This window comes from Harmonia axyridis, chromosome 3 (assembly GCF_914767665.1).
Source record: "Harmonia axyridis chromosome 3, icHarAxyr1.1, whole genome shotgun sequence".
Lineage (NCBI taxonomy): Eukaryota > Metazoa > Arthropoda > Insecta > Coleoptera > Coccinellidae > Harmonia > Harmonia axyridis.
In genome coordinates, this window is record NC_059503.1 from 18,503,473 (window position 1) to 18,521,468 (window position 17,996).

At 31.3% G+C, this 17,996-nt stretch overlaps 2 protein-coding genes across 4 annotated transcripts; both read left to right on the forward strand.

Moving 5' to 3' along the window:
* Positions 1-639: 639 nt before the first annotated feature.
* LOC123675789 lies at positions 640-3,357 on the forward strand. Its single transcript, XM_045611308.1, has 3 exons — positions 640-774; positions 1,616-1,827; positions 2,931-3,357. The coding sequence occupies exons 1-3, from the start codon at positions 709-711 to the stop codon at positions 3,034-3,036; spliced, it is 384 nt and encodes a 127-aa protein (XP_045467264.1). The 5' UTR covers positions 640-708; the 3' UTR covers positions 3,037-3,357.
* A 2,926-nt stretch (positions 3,358-6,283) lies between these two features.
* LOC123675197 lies at positions 6,284-12,333 on the forward strand. Of its 3 annotated transcripts, none has more exons than XM_045610512.1 (3): positions 6,284-6,669; positions 7,132-7,361; positions 11,981-12,333. In XM_045610512.1, exons 1-3 carry the CDS (start codon positions 6,589-6,591, stop codon positions 12,189-12,191), a joined length of 522 nt encoding a protein of 173 aa, XP_045466468.1. In that variant the 5' UTR covers positions 6,284-6,588; the 3' UTR covers positions 12,192-12,333. The 3 variants fall into 3 exon arrangements, with proteins under 3 accessions (XP_045466468.1, XP_045466470.1, XP_045466469.1); XM_045610514.1 differs by lacking the exon at positions 11,981-12,333 and adding an exon at positions 8,273-8,568 and having other exon boundaries at positions 6,340-6,669; XM_045610513.1 differs by lacking the exon at positions 11,981-12,333 and adding an exon at positions 10,645-10,935 and having other exon boundaries at positions 6,490-6,669.
* The last annotated feature ends 5,663 nt before the right edge of the window (positions 12,334-17,996 follow it).

Here is a 17,996-nt window from a genome sequence, read left to right on the forward strand (position 1 = left end):
GTCAAGTCTCTAGCGACGATAATTCAAATATATTGGATTCACATAGACAGTGTTGAATTCGATTTAAAAAAATTAATTGAGGTATACAGATAACCGCTAGAAGTTGACAAGCAATTGATTTTCAAATTAAGATTTTGACGCAAATCCTAACATTTCATAGATGTGACTGAAACTGTTCTAAGATTCCTCATTGTAAAAATATTTAATTGACACTGGAACAAAAGAGCCAACAACGAACATTCTTGTTCTTGTTCAAACTGTAATTTAAAAAAAAAACACTAGTAATGACATTCCATGTTCTTTCAGGACAAATATTGGCTGGAACATTCAATACATTCAAACTCAGAACCAGCAACAACAGAAATACCCACTTCAATAGATACTAACTATCCTAGATTTCGTATACCAAATAGGTATACCGATTTTTTATTCACTTTCCAAAGAAGACAAACATAAGGTTGATAACGTCTCAAATATAATGGTCGGTACGAAGTAAGAACAAATTCATCGAGATGCTTCAATCAAAGCTCAGAATGGATACGCAACTTGATGATTAATTGGTCACGTAAAAAAAACAGTTCTAGAATTGAAAGACGATAATTATTTCTTTATCTATCAGAATATAAAATACTGTTTTCTTTGTATTATTTTTAGTATCAAAAAAAGTTCGAACTTCATATTTCCTGATTCCTGCAGTCCAGTTTAGTTATGTCTCTCCTCCTCATATCAACTTTGTTTCTAATTTTTTCACTCTCATCAATATGTAATTCTGATGTAAGTACATACTTTCATTTTGCAGTTGAGATTGAGAATCTACCTAATGCATTTTCAAATAATAATAAATTATGAATGTCAGAAGTAATAACAATTTTCTCCCTTATTATATCATAACAGAAATTTTTATGAGACAGCTCGTTTTTATGGGCATATCATAAAATCATCATAAATATTTTTTTAAATTTCTATTTTCATTTACTTCTATTCATAAGAACGAATTAAAGTAGAAGTACTAGAATGGTGGAGTACCACAATATACACACTCTGGCTAAATATGTATCTTTGAAGATATAAACCTATAACGAATAATATTTTTATATTTTCAAGGAAATCCTTATTTTTACTCTCTGTAGTACGACAAGAATAGGTTGTTTTGAGATCACTACATCAATCATGATTTCGTCAGCACTCACAACCGAGCTCTCAACTGTTCTTAAAAAAATTACCAAATTTCAATTTCAGTCCATTTAATTTACTTTACTAGCCTAGTGATATTTTAATATCCTGTCTTATACTGAAAATTTTATTGTTGCTAGGGTGATTCGTGAAGGTAAGATTATCCGTATTGTACATAGTGTTTCAGATAAGATGCTACTTTTAAAATTAAAAGATCCTTCTGACATATGTTCTAAACCTCTTCTGAGCTATACAGGTGTTAAATTTACCTACAAGAAAAAGATAACGTTTAAAATGAAATGCAAATATTTCATATCAAAAATTGACAGTTGAGTCTTATAAAGTATTTGCCTGATTGCAAAAAAGTTTTTATGAATTTGTTAAAATAATGAGAGACTAGCATTGGTAATCTCTACTTCACACTTTTACCACTACATTTCAGGAGAAAAATTGGCTTGATCGATGTGACATCAATAGAATGAAAGAAATGCCTCCTGAAATACCCTCTGCTACTTCCATTCCTTATACAACAACAACAAAGAAGAAGGGCTTACCATGGTTGAGTAAAAAGAAAGGTTTCCGTTTTAGACCAATGGCTAATGAGAAAGATATACTTGGAATATTAAGAGAAAAGCTTTTAGAAGATTCGAATTCGTAAGTATCCTCAATGCAAATACTAGAAATTTACACTGTAGTTCATTATTTCCTTATGAAATATCTCCAATCAATAAAATTAGCTACTGCAGAGATATAGCTTTTCATAAGAAACAAAATATATATATATATTTTTTTTTTTTTTCATTTCACACAAAATGTATTCCTCTCGGATTACTCGGGCAAAAGCGCCAAGAACAATTCGACTGATTAGTGTGGAAAGAGTACTTGTCGTATTATGCTGACGGTTGCCAATATTACGGCCTTCTGCATCCTGTATATATGCCACGGTGCCACTTGATCACAACTTGGCACAAGCTTATGACAGCAAAATCGTCAAATACTCAGAATTAGCAAGAGAACTCAAAACATTGTGGAAACTTGAAAAACAGGTGAGAATATTTCCTCTAGTCATCAGCAGTAATGGACTCGTGCACGTTAACACCACGAAACACCTGGCCAAGCTCCAACTTCCAGACAACACTTTACAATGGATGCAGAAGGCTGTGGTGTTGGGAACGGTGGAATTAAATATTTGAAAATTCATTACTCTGAAACTAGGACTTTACGATAACAATTCGTATTCGTTTGATATACCTGGTCTCAATTTCATGTTTATGTGTGGTTTGAATTTTTGAAATTTTGTGTCCTGGATATTTCGCTTCAAAAATCCATGGACTGTATCCTTAAGCTAGAAGGTAATGCAATTGATTTTCATACCAAATTTCATGTGAAATGATAAACCAAAACACATATATAAGAAAAAACTTGTTTTTTCGGGATTTCCTGAATTGCTTCACCTCGAGAATTAGGTAAATTTATTCATCCTGGAATATGAATTGTAAGCATACAATTTTAGGAACTATTCAGCTGAATGTAAAGTATACTTTATAGTTTAATAGCAGATTGTGAAGATTAATTTTAAAATTTTTCTTTGTTCTTTTCATTCAACTGGAAATAAAATGTTATGTTCAAGACAACAATTGAATTTTATCATCAAAAATTGATATCGCAATTTGTTTTCTTCTTAGAAAAATATTTTTTGAATTCAGAATATAGAGATATATACATAATTCAAAAGCTATATCATTCTTATTTTTCAGAAGAGTTAGGGAGGAGGAGAACTCTGCAGAACTGGAAGCTCGGTATTGGCGATGGTTCACTTCTTATGAATCTTATAAGGACTATATTGAAACATTGGGAGTATAAAAGAATTATGTCTTTTATATTTTCTTTAAGTTCTGCTATCGAAACAACACTATGTACATACAAATTATATTGAATATAAATAATTTTGAAATGTTTTGGAACAGTAGGTATCATGCTTTTGCAATGTTTAATGAACCTCATAATCCTTATTATAATAATCACCACAAATAAAAAGTACTGTCACATATGAGGTTTCATCGATGTGCGAAATTCAGTCCAAAAACAAATAATTTAAACTTCAATATGTTCTTTATATTCTGCTATTGACAAACAACACTTTATATATCATGATTATAATGAATATTAAAATTGTTTAATACACTTTTTGAGCTTTATTGATGCCCCTGCAACTCATACCACGTCATTCAATGTCCCATACCTGGCGCACATATGACACCAAAAATGCCATACCAATTTATTTTCTTGTTTTTAGGTACCGAGCTTCAAAAGATGCATGTCAAAATTACGAAACATAGAGTTAAGCCTTACCAAGATATTGAAGTTAAGTTACGCTACATTTTTTGTTTGTTTGACAAATGTATTGCAACGAGTTTTATATTTTGATGAATTACTGAACGACTAGAGTTCAAACCCCGATACCCTCATACGAACTTGAAAAAAGTATGGTGCGTATACAAGTCCAGACAAGAGCAATTTTGGCAAACGGTTCTTCTCAGAACCAAACAATCGGTCCTTCTCAGGACCACCGCCCTGAAGACGGCAGGCTAATGCTTGCCGAAACATCAGAAACATCTAACCGCACAGATGATGGAAATAGCCCAATAAACTATCTAACAAGGTACTTCCTTCCACGCATTTTTGTTCCGAAGATTCGAAAAAAAGTTTTTGGTTGAACCAATTCTATAAGAAAGACTGCTCAAACCCATTTAGGACAAGTCAGTGCAAAAAGAAACGATTAGCAGAAGTGAGGGACGAATTATATAGTGCTTGAGTGCTCTGACTCTAAATTGAAGAGTGTGGATGAACAAGATTCCACAGCTTCTTAAGTTTTTAAATGACAGAGGGAACCAAAACACTGATTTCTTTCAATTCATCGATTGTTATTCAAGGGACCGGGAATTAAATTGACTGTATTACATAACGTTGTTGCATCGATGGACTGGCAGGAATTATAAAAAAATATTTAGAAAAGCAGAAGAAAAAAATTTCCTCCACCAAGATAATGCTTCTTGTCAGGAATCGATTAAAACCATGACCTAATTGGACGATTTGAGCTTTCAACTGCTTGACCATCGAACTTTTTTATCAGATCTAGGCTTTAGTAATTAGTTTATTTACAAACCTCGAAAGAATGATGCAGGAAAAGAAATTTAGTACTTATGAACTTACTTACAGCGGTTGAAGCCTATTTCCGAAGTAAAAATGAATCATTCCCACTATATTCAGAAAAATTGAGACAATTGAAAAACCAATGAAGTGTATTTAGGGCCAGTTGCACCATTCGCCTAAACATTGATTAAAAATTTAAACATTGATTACTCTCTGATTTCTTAAGAGAAATCAGAAATTAATCGATGTTTAAATTTAAATCAATGTTCAGGTAAATGGTGCAACTGGCCATAAGTGTTCGTTAATTAAAAACTTCGAAACTTTTAGTGATATTTCGTTCTAAGTACACTACTCTCACAGCTGCATTCTTCAAAGTCAAGCAATCACAGAACTTTCAATTTCCATGAAAATTTTCAAATCATCCTCAAAAATTAATTCCAGCGAACTTATAATATCAGACGTCATCTACAAATAATAGAATAGAAGAATATGAATAGAAGAGGTCCCAAAATAGGCCCTTGTGGAACCCCCGAGATGAATTTTATCATTAATTTCATATTCTTTCAGTAACTATTCAAAATGATAACCTTGGACTTCGATACATTTTTCCATTCTTCCAATAAATGATTCTGAACCGTTTCAGCAATATTTAGTTCATTATTTTGAAATCAAATGAAAAAAGTTTCAAATAATGTTAATATATTTTTCATGAACAATAAGAATATGCACTGAAAACTATACCTTTTCATTTGAAAAAATCAAGTTGACCTTGAAATAACCTTGAAGTCAAGATCAAGGTTGAAACGAAATAAGTATGTTCATTTTGTTTCCCCTTCGTTACCTAAAAGCTTTTGATTGGAACATTTTTTTTCTAAATAACAAAGTTTTTGAGATAATATACTGTCTCAAGTTAAATGCCTCACCCAGAATATTGAATATAGAAAAGAACCCAGAGTTCTTGGGAATGTCTTAAAATGCATTTTGCGTGCGAAAATTCCGAAATCGGAAACTTAAAATTTCTTTCACTCGAAAGCCTTCCTCTGTACGTATTATCCATTTTCATTTAGATTCGATTGACACCGAAGCAAAATCTGAAAAGATTAGAACCCTGAATTAAAAACTATCATTATCCTCAAAACTTGCTGTTACCTATTGATTATCAAATTAGACACTTTTAAATACTGTACAATTTGGGGAAAATTCATATGAGTTTCATGAATTCCTGAAAAAGACAACCAAATACGGAGACGCAGATTGATTTAACAGAAGCTTTGCGATTATTCTTTCTTTGTTTAGTTATCTTTATGATGGTTGTTATAGTTTTTTCCTTATGTGGTTAGCCACATCATTATCCTATTTTAAATGATAAGTGGTTCTCTAATCAGACTTATCATGCTCACAGAACTAAAGGAAGTTTTCAAACGAGGAAATGTTCATCCCATATTCCTCCATTGAATGAAATTCTTCATTTCGGAATGAATGAATCAAGAACATCACTCTGTTTTTGTCTGATTTATTTGATACCTTTGCTATTCTGATGTTATGTAAACTGTATAATGATAATTTTTAAACTCGCTATACAACTATAACTATTTCTTTACACAATTTTCTATCCTCAACAGTTTTACATTCATATTTTCTGAATCTTAAAGACAACAAATATAGTGACTCTGAATAGATTTAAAAAAAAGAAATCATGTAACGGCTACAATTATCGTTTGATATGATCTCTATTTTAGAAAATACTCGTAATTTCTTTTTAATGACAAATTATCGTTTAAATATATTGTTTTTATTCTTGGGTTCACTATTATTATTTATCATTCAAGCTAGTTTCTGAAAAAAATTATAATAAAATTAATTTTGAAAGCAACTGGTAAACAAATATTCAAAATGTCCTTATTATCGCCATTCGAAGTCGAAACAGATAACCGAATGTTTTCGTAGTCTCTTTGAATCTGTGAATTCATTTCCAGCAGGAATGTAATTGACCGCATTCGATTCTAAGTTCAATGAGTGCTCGAAATTGAAAATTCATCGTTTACTCATGGTCTACGTATTGATTAAGTTAACAATTCAATAAATTAATTATTCTTCATTTCCTGATTTCCACAAATAATAGAATTTCTTCAACTTGTTTTGCTACTTCTGCGTCACAGTCGATTTCCTATTGAATCGATCTGCAGATATTTAATATCTTAACTGAAACAAAGTTTTCCATAATATTTTGTCAGTCGATTAGTGCGTAGGTGAAGTGAAAAAATGAAATTCTGTTTGATAATTAACTTATCGTTAGTCTTAGATTCAATTTTTTATGCCGATGCAATGCCACCTGATCCCATAGTAAGTTGCTTTTATTTTTTTGTTGGTTAGTAGTTTGCTGATGTTGGTTTATTATTCTGACAATATTTAATTTCTTACTCTTTATTTGATGAGAATTATGTACCTTATGGTATCACTAGAATCATACTTCCCACAAATCAATATAACTCCTTTAAAAGCAATAAAAAATCACCTACTAAGATTAATTTTTTACATATATCTGCACTTAATTTTTGCTGATTTTTGAAACGTGAATTGATCAAAGGTTCGATTTACGTATTAAACTTTAAGCTGTGTGAAACTTAATCAAAGAAATGCCTAAACTAAATATTCTAAATAGAAAATCAATTTTCTGTATTCAAAAAAATTTAAATAAAATCGGAACAATAGTAACAATGGAAATTGATCAATGACAATCTATTAAAAATATATTCCTTTGAAATTCCAAAGACCAACTATTATTGACATTCTATGTTCTTTCAGGAGAAAGATTGGCTGGATCAATGCGATCTAAAAAGATTAAAGTTACAGAATGCAATAGAAACAACAACAGAAAAGCTCACTACGAAAAAAGGTATCGCAGGTTCCTTACCGATTTTGGGTCCTATTTTCGGTACAGGAAATCGTAAGGTTAAAAAATATCCAAAAATAGATGTGGAAGCAAACTTTGAACAATTGATCAAGGAGCTGAAATCAAAACTCACTATGGATGCGTAAGTGAAATTTGCCTAATATATAGGACCTATTTCTTGTCACCCTTTGTCACAGAATATTTCACGATTTTTAATTGTTCAGGATTTCAATTTGAAAGTTGAGTGTCTTTTTGCTGGAAATTATACATTAATGATTACCTATATCATATCATCATCGCATTCACATTTTTCAGTAGATCAGTCTTTTCCATATCTTTGAGTTCATCAATTCGATTTTCGTTCTACTCATGGTTACATCAAATCAACGGTCAGTTCGATATGTCATGCCTTGTGATCCTTCATGACTACCTTTGTCACTTTGCATTACACATGTGAAACGAACACTCACTATATAAATTTTATTTCTTGGTTATTATTGTTTAATAATAAATCTCCAGAATTGTTCGAAAAAACATTTTTTCACACATCTTTTAAAATTTGTAACGTATAAAAATGAAATGTGAAAAACACTCCAAATTCTACACAATGGTTCATTCAAAATAAAAATGTTGATTACAAAAATTTTTGGACATGCTCAGAAGAATTGCTGTCATACCATGTTCTACTTTTGAATTGTATGTGCCCTAACTTTTGAAACATGTACGTTACATACGTGTTTCCATAATATTATTTTATAGCCTGGATTTTCCCCCATAAGATATTCAAAGATAAATTCTTCGATTTTAACCTTTCAAAATAGATTAGGGAAGCTGCGACAAACCTAGAGCAAATAGAAGACTCTAATTTTTTTCGATACTAGACATTTCAAAATGTTAACAGTGAAAAATGTCGAGAGTAGTGTCGCTTCATTTGAATCTCAACAGTAGGTTAATTGTAATAAGGTTATCAATTAGGTGATTATAATTATGGAAATAATCTTTGTAGGCTTTTTCTCATAGACCGAAATTTCTGAAGCATGAGATTTTTTTCAGACATGAAAGGGGGGATTCCCTAGAACTTGATTCTCCAAAAGTAAATGCTAGATTCATAGATATCACAAATTATTTGTATTCCAATGAGGAGCCAAACAAAAATAATAATACTGAATCAGACGAATGTGAAGACGACTACTACTAAACCCATCCAGAACAGACTCAGCTACCAAAAAATACCTGAATAAGCCCAAGCAATCTACATACTCGTTTCCAAATCATAATGTCGATAATTTCTGGAATAAATAATTGTTTTGGTTTATAACTTTGATTGAATAATAAATCATTGAATAAAATTTGCTTTCCTCATCAAAACAGCATATCTAATTCCATATATCTGGTGAAAGTCCAATTTTTTATGAGCTACAGAGCGTAGTTGAACAATACATGAGCATTGCTGCCTTACCAAAATATAGTGTCTTTTACAATGATTGCTGTAACTTTTCTATTTGAGAACCTTTCTAAAGTGACATTCATAAAATATGTAGGTTCTTTTAATTCAAAATTGTTCCCAAATCCCAAAATCAGTTAATCGAAAATATTTTGAATGTCAGTATGATCTTACAATCATTCATAAACACTCTGTGTATTATTAAATATATACAGAACAAATGATTTACTCGGCTTTATTCAAAGTACAAATAGTAATCAGGTTTCCTGACTTTTCGAACGGTTTTCTCAACATTTTGTAAGTGCGGTTAGACCAAACGTAGATTCACACTAGCGATGGGCAACTCGAGCTGTTCAACTCGATTAACTCGATTTGCAATCTCAACGAGACAGTTCGATTTATCTTTGCGTTTATTCGAGTCAACTCGGAAGAAACCATACGATTCGGTAAATCGTGAATCCCCGTTCGTTCCCGTTGCAACTCGAGCTGTGGCTGGCCCGAGTTGGGTTCGATCTCACGAGTTACGACTATACGTCGTAAATCGAATCAATCATTGTGTTGTTGGGACGCCGAGTTAAACCTGCCTTCACCGAACTGAACTCGAATGAACCGAGTTCAACTCGGTCGACGGCGGCAGTCGAAGTCGACGCGATGAGCCTTCACTCGGTGCGGTGAACGCATCGAGTATTTCGAGTTGGGCCCGGATGCGGCCGACTCGAGTCAACTCGACTTTCAAATCGAGTTGGCCATCGATTCAACTCGAGTAGATCGAGTTAAGATTTATACGACTCGTCCCATCACTAATTCACACCCATCAGTCAGTCACTTCCGTCCGTCAGTTCCATGAAGTGTAAGTCACCAAGAATAATGAATGTTTCCTAAAATAACGAATTTTTCAAATCTCACATGTATGCAATTCAAGTATATTGTGCAGTATCATTCTGCAATACTGAAAAAACTTCGTTTCGTCGTTGATCAATTCTTTAAATAACTCTCCTTATATTCTTTTTTTTCCATGCTGCGTGAACCCATTTCTTTTTCTTTTTATGTCATACAAAATTAATGCTATGACAGTCAGGTCGTTTTCCGAAACCGCCACACCAAAATATTGCTAAACACAGTAGAATAAAATTACTGAATACAGTCAAAATAACCTGACGGGTAGATGTGAATATAGTCTCTTTTCTGACTGAGACTAGCCGGCTGCGGTTTTGTTTGGAAACGGTGACTGATGTGTGTGAATCGACCTTAACATGACGCAGCATTTTAATCGTTAAGAGACCAAATCTATTGCGAGTAGTATGATAGGTATAATATGTGCAAAAAGTGGTCCATAATTCGAAAGCAAAAATTTTTCTGCCTTTTGACAAAAGTACTCATATTAATTTTGTGAATTGAAAACATAAAAACCGAGGTATCCAGTACAAAAAATTAAAAAAGTATTGAGGGATCACTCTGCGTACTTTTTCAAATGCTTACCATTCATGTTATTTTTCTTCAAATTTCTCAAAAACCTTCAAACCGTTATTCTACAACCAAGTGTTTGGTTTCTCCTGGATTTTATCTATAAATTTCATAATGGCGCATATTACATCTAGAATTTCATTGAAATTTACAAATGTTTTAAAAATACGTGTCTACATGTCATGTCCTTGACATCCATCCTCCTTGCATCTTGTCAATTCTTTCACCTGTCCTGCAAAAAATCGAATACTTCGAAAGATAATATGATATGGTTTTATGGATTAATCTCGTTGAACACAAAATTTCGATAAAAACTGACTGACAGGTTCTGAGATATCAAAATTTCACGAACCCAAGAAACGTTCGTAAATATATACTTGAGTATACGATTGTTCCTGTTTACAAGAAGTTAAATAATAAATCATTCAATGTACTCTTCTTTTCTCATAGAAAAAATTATATGTTTATGCTATTATAATATGTAAAATATACTGCTGAAATAATTAAAAAATTTCAGAGTTGAAAGAGGCGAATCCCCTGAACTTGAACCCGTGCAGCTCAATGTACCAAGACATCTAGATTACGATAATTTTGTCTATGATTCCTCAGAAGAATCTGACGAATTCCTGAAACAACAAGAACCACCGAAAACTAGTTTTGGAATTGACCATTATGATTACTCGTATACATACACGTGATACTGATGGAGCACTTTTATGCAACTTTTTCAAACTTTCTCATAAAAAAACTAAATTTTGTTATTCCTTTTTTTCATTTATTTTTACAATAAAGTTTTGCCCTACGGAAAGTGTGTATTCTTCTCATCATAACCTAATATCTGGGCTGACAAATACATTCTACAAAATGTTTCACTACATCAGTCTAAATTAAGACTTTTTTTAAGGAAAGTTTAAGTCTTTGAAAAATTTAATTTTATCTGTTTTCGATAGGATGAAATTCATCACAATTCGAAATATAAATGAATATAATAATATTTGGTATTTGTGTTAATAAAAACATGACTTCATCAAGAAAATTACTATACCCACCACTTTCTATAAAAAAAGAACTACCATATACACCAGATGAAGCTTTGTTTCGGCAGTTTAGAGGGATATAATTTTTCTTGTTTCTACTCTACTTTTCTAATCGCATGTTTTATTTATTTTATTGTTATAATACGTTAAATATACGGCTGAAAAATGTTTGAATAAATTCAGACTTATAAAATGCGAATCCCTTGAACAAGAATCCCATCAGATCAATTAATCAAAATTTTATATCTCTGAATCCTCTGATTCTTCGCAATATTGAAAAAATTAAAAACGACTGAAAAATCATTTTGGAAATGACCATTATGTTTACTTGTATACGTATAACATTGTTGGACCACTTATATGTAGCTTTATTCAATTTTCCTCATGAAGATAACCCTGATAATACTCAATTTTATCATAATTGTTTTTTAATCATTTTCGAAATGAAATTTTGCGCTACTATTTTACTATTTATTTTTCTCATTATAAAAAACTAATCTTTGGACTGACGAGAACTATATCTTAAGGGTGTTTCACTACATCTGGCTTAATTCAGACTCTTTAAGGAAAGTTAAGCTATTTAAAAAATTGAATTTTATCGGTATTCCCTGGAAAAAGATTTTTCATCATCCGAAAACGTAAATTCTTCTAATATTTGCTACTTTTTATTTTATTTGAAAATAATAATGAAACCATGACTTCACCTGGTTGGTTACTCACCACTTTCTACCAAAAAAAAAAATGACCAAACACACCAGATGAATTTATGTTTGGACAGTTTAACGTGACATCTTCATAGCAAAAGATTTTTTTCAGAAATGAAAGAGGGAATTCCCCAGAGTTAGAGTCTCCAAATCTGAAAGATAGGCTCATAGATCTCGAATATTATATGTATTCCAATGAGGGTCCAATCAAACAGTTTAATTCCAATGAGAAGCCAAATATACCAAATAAAGCCAAAGAGTCAGAAAATGATAGTTCCGGTGACGACGAAAAAGAAATATTGATTGAATTAATAGAGTATTAAGCTCAAGCAGAGCACAGCTCAATCAAGTTTCATAAAGACTCTCAAACAACGTTCCTACCTACAACTCCTCGTAGATTAGAATTGTTAGAATTCATTATTGTTCTTGTTTATGAAATTAATTGAAAATAAATCATTCAATATACTTTGCTTTTCTCATCGAAACCATTATTTATTTTTGTTATTATTATATCTAGAATATACGGCTGAAATATAAAACAAAATTTCAGACTTGAAGATAGCGAATCCACTGAACTTGATCCCGTGCAGATCAATGATACAAAATTTCTTAATTCTGCTTATGATTTCAATGATTCTTCAAAACACTAAGAAAATTAAAAACCACTGAAAACACATTTTAGAAATGACATTATGTGTCCCAAGTTATCGAATATAATATATAGCAATATATAGCTCATTTGACAAAATAATGAAAAAATTGCTTTGTATAACATCAAAGTACCTTCCCAACGATGTATAAAAAAGGTTCGTACATTTGAAAGCCCTGTGGCTGTCATTTTTAAATGGCACCCCCTGTATATTGTCAGTGGAAATTACATATCATTCCATTTGGAATGACTTCATCAGGGAAGTTACCATACCCAAGATTTACCAATCTCACCAGATGAAGTCATGTTAGGGTAAATTAGCGAAAAGTGTTTCACGTACTTCGATAAGTGGAAAATTTTCTGTTTCATGAAATGAGAATTTTTCAAATTTCACAACAATTCTTGAAAAAAAATTAAAACTTCTTCGAGAGCTTTTCTCATTCGTTTTTTTGCCTATCTCACAATTATTAAAAAAAAGATTTCGAGCAATTATTTTAATATTAGTATTCCAAAATAAGGAAATACTCTTCATAGGCGGCTCTTTAAGAGATACGAGTAGTTGGATAAGAAAGAAGATTCGAATGCTTCGAAATCTATTGGACGAAATGATAAAATTACTGAGAAATTTGCTGTCATCAACCATCAACCAGTTGATGTTTATGAAGGTTATTGAATTCATATTTTGGAATATGCATGATATATTCATCGATTATCTGAACAAAAGTAGAACTAACAGAAGTGAATATTACAAAACGCTCTTGAAACAAATGGGTGCAGAAATTAAGAAAAAACGTCCTCAAATGCAAAAGAAAACATTATTTTCACCAAATCAGTACTCATTGCGACAAATCGATGAAAACCATAATCAAATTGAACAAGATTCGCATCCAACTGCTTGACCAACCAGCTTATTCTCCAGTGACTACTGGTTTGTTGATAACAGGTGTCACAAACTTTCGATCGACTAATAAACTCGTTGACTTTGGTGAAATCTATACTGGGATCAAAAATAAACACAAAATTAGTTGATTCGTACAATTGTAAAATTATGTTATCAACACGAAACGAAAAAATTCTTGGAATTCGTGTGAAAATGAAATATTTCGAGTTCACAGTAGACAATATGCAATCCACGCCCTTCTCAACAAACTCACTAGTTTTCAACGCTGATGCGACGTTAGAGCTATTAATCTGCTCATAAAATTACAACATTTTCGTCTAAATAGGATTAGACGCATATCAGTATTCCACCTTTGATTGCATGATGTTGATGTAACCAATAGCACTCGGAAGAAGTATGATTTCAATATTTTCTCATAATTTATCGTGGGTAAGGTACTCATGCAATGGTGAATATTTATCAACACGATTGCTCATGTATAAGCTTTCAATATTGCCAGTTACTCGAATCTCAATCCATCAAAATCCCTCTCAATGTTAAATCATACCATGTTTCTCATTATGATTTATTACATAATTTTTTACTTTTTCAATTCAATTCCGTTAGGTTCCACCATCGACATTTATGAGGTGAGTGAATTACTCATTAATAACATTTAAGATTTGATTCCCTAGGAAAATTATGATAAATATTTTCTGTTATCTTTATCATTATAACAAGACAATGCGATAATTAAACTTTTAGCAAAAGGGATGGATGATAACCTGTGGAGATTATGATGTCAAAAAATTTTTGGCTCATGCTGCAACATCAACTGAAAAACCCACCACAACTAAAAAAACGTTCCAAGACAAGAATCCTGAGAAACATTATCCGAAAATCAAAATGTTTCCTACAGTCGAAAATCTGCTGAAAGAAGTGAAACAGAAAGTAGATATTGATAAGTAAGATACAGATTTCATTCATTCATAGCGACAACACATGCGTTACATCATTTGCTTGCATATTGGTGAAAAAATATATTCTAAAGCGGTCTATAGACGTATAATAATATTGTACAAAAAGATTGCACAAAAACTCGAGGTGGCCCATAGACGTACAATAATATTGGACAATATTGGGAGTTGTGCAATAATATTGGACGTGTATGTGCCACATTACACAATATCTCCTATAGTTGATGCAAAATTTTTTTGTATTGCACAATAAATATTTAATATTTTTGATTTCGTACAATATATTGCGCCATTTTTCAATACCAGAACTACGCAGGTTCAATATTATTGCACAACTCCGAACAATGTAAAATATTATTGTACGTCTAGAGGCCGCTTAATGCAAAATTTCATGCTGATCACCTCACAATATCCAGAGAAAATTCAAGAAAATTACATCTTGGTGTGATCATATTCGTTCAGAAGGAGATTTTGCGTGTGGATAATAAACAACAAAATATCGTGTTGACCGATAGGTATAGAGAATACCAAACAAAAAAATCTAAAAGTGAAATGTCAGGACCATCGTATATATCATAATAAATCATTATAAATTAATCTAATATAATATAATTTCATATCATACAGCAATTCTATGGTCTCCAAAAACTCCTTTTTTTAATTTGGGTCTATGTATAGGTCTTATATAAACCTACTGGTGAGAAATTTCGATTTAATCTTCCTTATTTTTCAGCGCTCGGAGAAATCTGAAAATATAATGCTTGCTGAAGGTTTGGAACCCCATGCTATCCGTCATTTATGCTTTTTTTTCAAATAAATTATATGAATATTGTAGTTATAAATTGTTTTCGCAAATATGTTTTTCGATTATCTGCATCTTTCTATGATAAAATTGCAATGCATTGAATTCTGACGGAATTCAGGAAATATTTCTATGGAAGCAAGAAATAATAAGTAATTAGTCTAGATAAGATTTTTCTGATTGTTCTTTTTCATGATTAACCTAAACTCCAGTTAATTGTTTTGAGCAATTCATTCGATAAAATTACAGTTAACCGTTCACACTGATATATTCATATTTTCACAAACAACACCTAAATGAAAATTATGAGGTGCTGGGAATTTCTCATTTTGATTATGATACTTTCAAGTTTTACTCTGTTTTATGTAATGGGTCAAGATGTCCCAGATAAATCAAAGGTAAGTCTCTTTTTGATGAGGAATTGTATTAATCTAGAAATAGTCATCATAACACATCCGGTTTATAATGATCATCTGAGTTGAAAGGTAAGTTTCGAATTTATTATTTCATCGTATTATACAGGGTGAGTCAGAAATGTGTACCGAGCTTTCTGTGGATGATATTGTACATTGAAAAAAAAAGTTTAGCTTGATGAATAAACTTATGGCCCAAAATGCATATTAACGGAGACATATCCATTCAAAGTTGATAAAATTGAAAAAATTTCCCCGCAAAACTTCTAAACGGTGAATGTCACCAGATTGATTTTTTTTTTGTTATACTTCTTCATTTCTGAAATAATTCTTATAAAGGGTGTTTTTAGAGTATTTTTTTGGGACAACTTCTTTCGTTCTATTCGTCTTGGTAAAAAAATAGAAGCATTCGATGGAGCGAAGAAAATTACATGAAAAAAGTACTCTTATCCAAATACAAAAAATTGAACCTTTTTCAAGATATTTGAGTTTTGTAGGCACATGTCAGCAGATTCATTCATCGCGAGATTCATTGTTAACAATAAAAATTGTTCCAAAAAAATCATGACTCACCCTTTAAAAACACCTTTTATAACAATATCAGAAATGAAGAAGTATAATGAAAAAATGTATCTTAAGAATATACATTTATGCACGAAATTTTAATCTGGTGACATTCACCGTTTAGAAGTTATGCGGAGAATTTTTTTTAAATTTTATCAACTTAAACGGATATCCATAATATGTCATAATGAATACCTCTCCAAACATATTTGAGAAACTTCACAGGTCAAGGAGAGACTGAATGAATTGGTGCTTATGTTCATTCACAGAGAAATAAATATTGAAATCAAGAAGGTACAGGGGGTACGAGTACAGGGGGTTAAGTTCAGCTAGGAAAAATTAGATTTAGCAATTAATGCCAAAATTTCGGCAGATATTCGTAAAAAATTTTAAGGACTCCTGCATGGTAGGAAGTTTTGTGATGGAAACAATTTTTTTTTGTCATTCCACTGCTCTTCTTGAAAATTTTTTCTCAAAAATCCCTCCATTTTTTTCTCAATTGAGCAAAGTAATTGAGTGAAAAGTAAATATTCAAAATGATTATTGATTCAATTCATCCATAAAAAAAAGGAAAAAGTTTACTACAAAAATGAAGAATGCAGTTAGAGAAATTGTTCAATTCAATTCACGACACTGGACCCTCGATATATCATCTTTCAATTAATGATTGTATTGCATTTGATACTTCGTTCTGATTTTGCCGAATGTCATCACAAATTTGGTGCAATCTCGAATATTGGCGAAGCCAGCTTTCAAGAATAGGGGGGCCAAGAAGGGACCGGAATTTCTTTGATAGATTTTACGCTTCTCAAACTGAACTACTCTGATAGTGGTTATTATTTATTCCTTACAGTTTCAAATGTTTAGTTATTTATTTTTTTTTATATCAGCAGCAAGGAGTAGATGTCGCAGGCAATGTAAAGAGTACCGCTAAAAATGTTGCATCTACTGTAGTTGGTGGTGTACAAAGGGGCTTCAGTGGGTTGATGAAAATATTAAGGAGGAATAAGGTATTTTGATAATAGAGTTTATTTTGTAGAATAAACAAATTACATTACTGAGGTATAATTTTGATAGTCATTATATTCAAACTGAAATATTCAGTGGAAATAAAAGGTTTCTGAAATTTATCAATTAATATAAAATAGATTTTGAATTTCTATAAATTATTTTTTTCTGGTTGGAAAAACTTGTATCATTCATTGAAGATTCCAGTTTTCCTGAAATGTTCATGTTATTCATCAGATTATAAACAATGATTTCATCAATGATGACATCATATGGAAAAAAATAAAATAAATATCCGCCTTACAGATATTTTCTGAAATTAAATGAAATAACAAAAATCTTAATACTGAAACTAGGATGTCATCATAGCAATAACTGATATCAATTTCATAATTATTTTTTGCGAAGCTCGCTAGGCAACTCAAACCATAAGTTTCAAAAGCTTTCAGATAATGAAATTCCCAATATTTTGTCAATATTTAAGTAAATCATAACACTGAGAATTTTGGACCTTGACTGATTCGTTAAAAATTTTTAAATGATATTAATATTCCAAAATAATGTTTTAGATGTTATAAGTATTGGATATTTTCTCATAAATATAGAAAATAAGAAGCATATAACAAATTGTTAAGTGGAGGTTTTCATTATGCATTTCATTTTAACAACATTATTTCAATAATTTTGTCGAAATATTTATATGATGTGATAATTTTTCCAGAGTAACTAAGATGAAGAAGAATTATATATTGAAGAAGATATGTGCTTATGGAAACATGGAAATCAGCAATTAAAAATATGAATGAATAATATGTATTATGAATTGTAAACAATT

Excerpts from the sequence above, each read along its gene's own strand:
- LOC123675789 (XM_045611308.1), top strand. The coding sequence starts at position 709 with ATGTCTCTCCTCCTCATATCAACTTTGTTTCTAATTTTTTCACTCTCA. Across the intron at positions 775-1,615 it reads CATCAATATGTAATTCTGAT|GAGAAAAATTGGCTTGATCG; the intron begins GTAAGTACATAC and ends ACTACATTTCAG. Across the intron at positions 1,828-2,930 it reads CTTTTAGAAGATTCGAATTC|AAGAGTTAGGGAGGAGGAGA; the intron begins GTAAGTATCCTC and ends CTTATTTTTCAG.
- LOC123675197 (XM_045610512.1), top strand. The coding sequence starts at position 6,589 with ATGAAATTCTGTTTGATAATTAACTTATCGTTAGTCTTAGATTCAATT. Across the intron at positions 6,670-7,131 it reads CAATGCCACCTGATCCCATA|GAGAAAGATTGGCTGGATCA; the intron begins GTAAGTTGCTTT and ends ATGTTCTTTCAG. Across the intron at positions 7,362-11,980 it reads TCAAAACTCACTATGGATGC|AAATGAAAGAGGGAATTCCC; the intron begins GTAAGTGAAATT and ends GATTTTTTTCAG.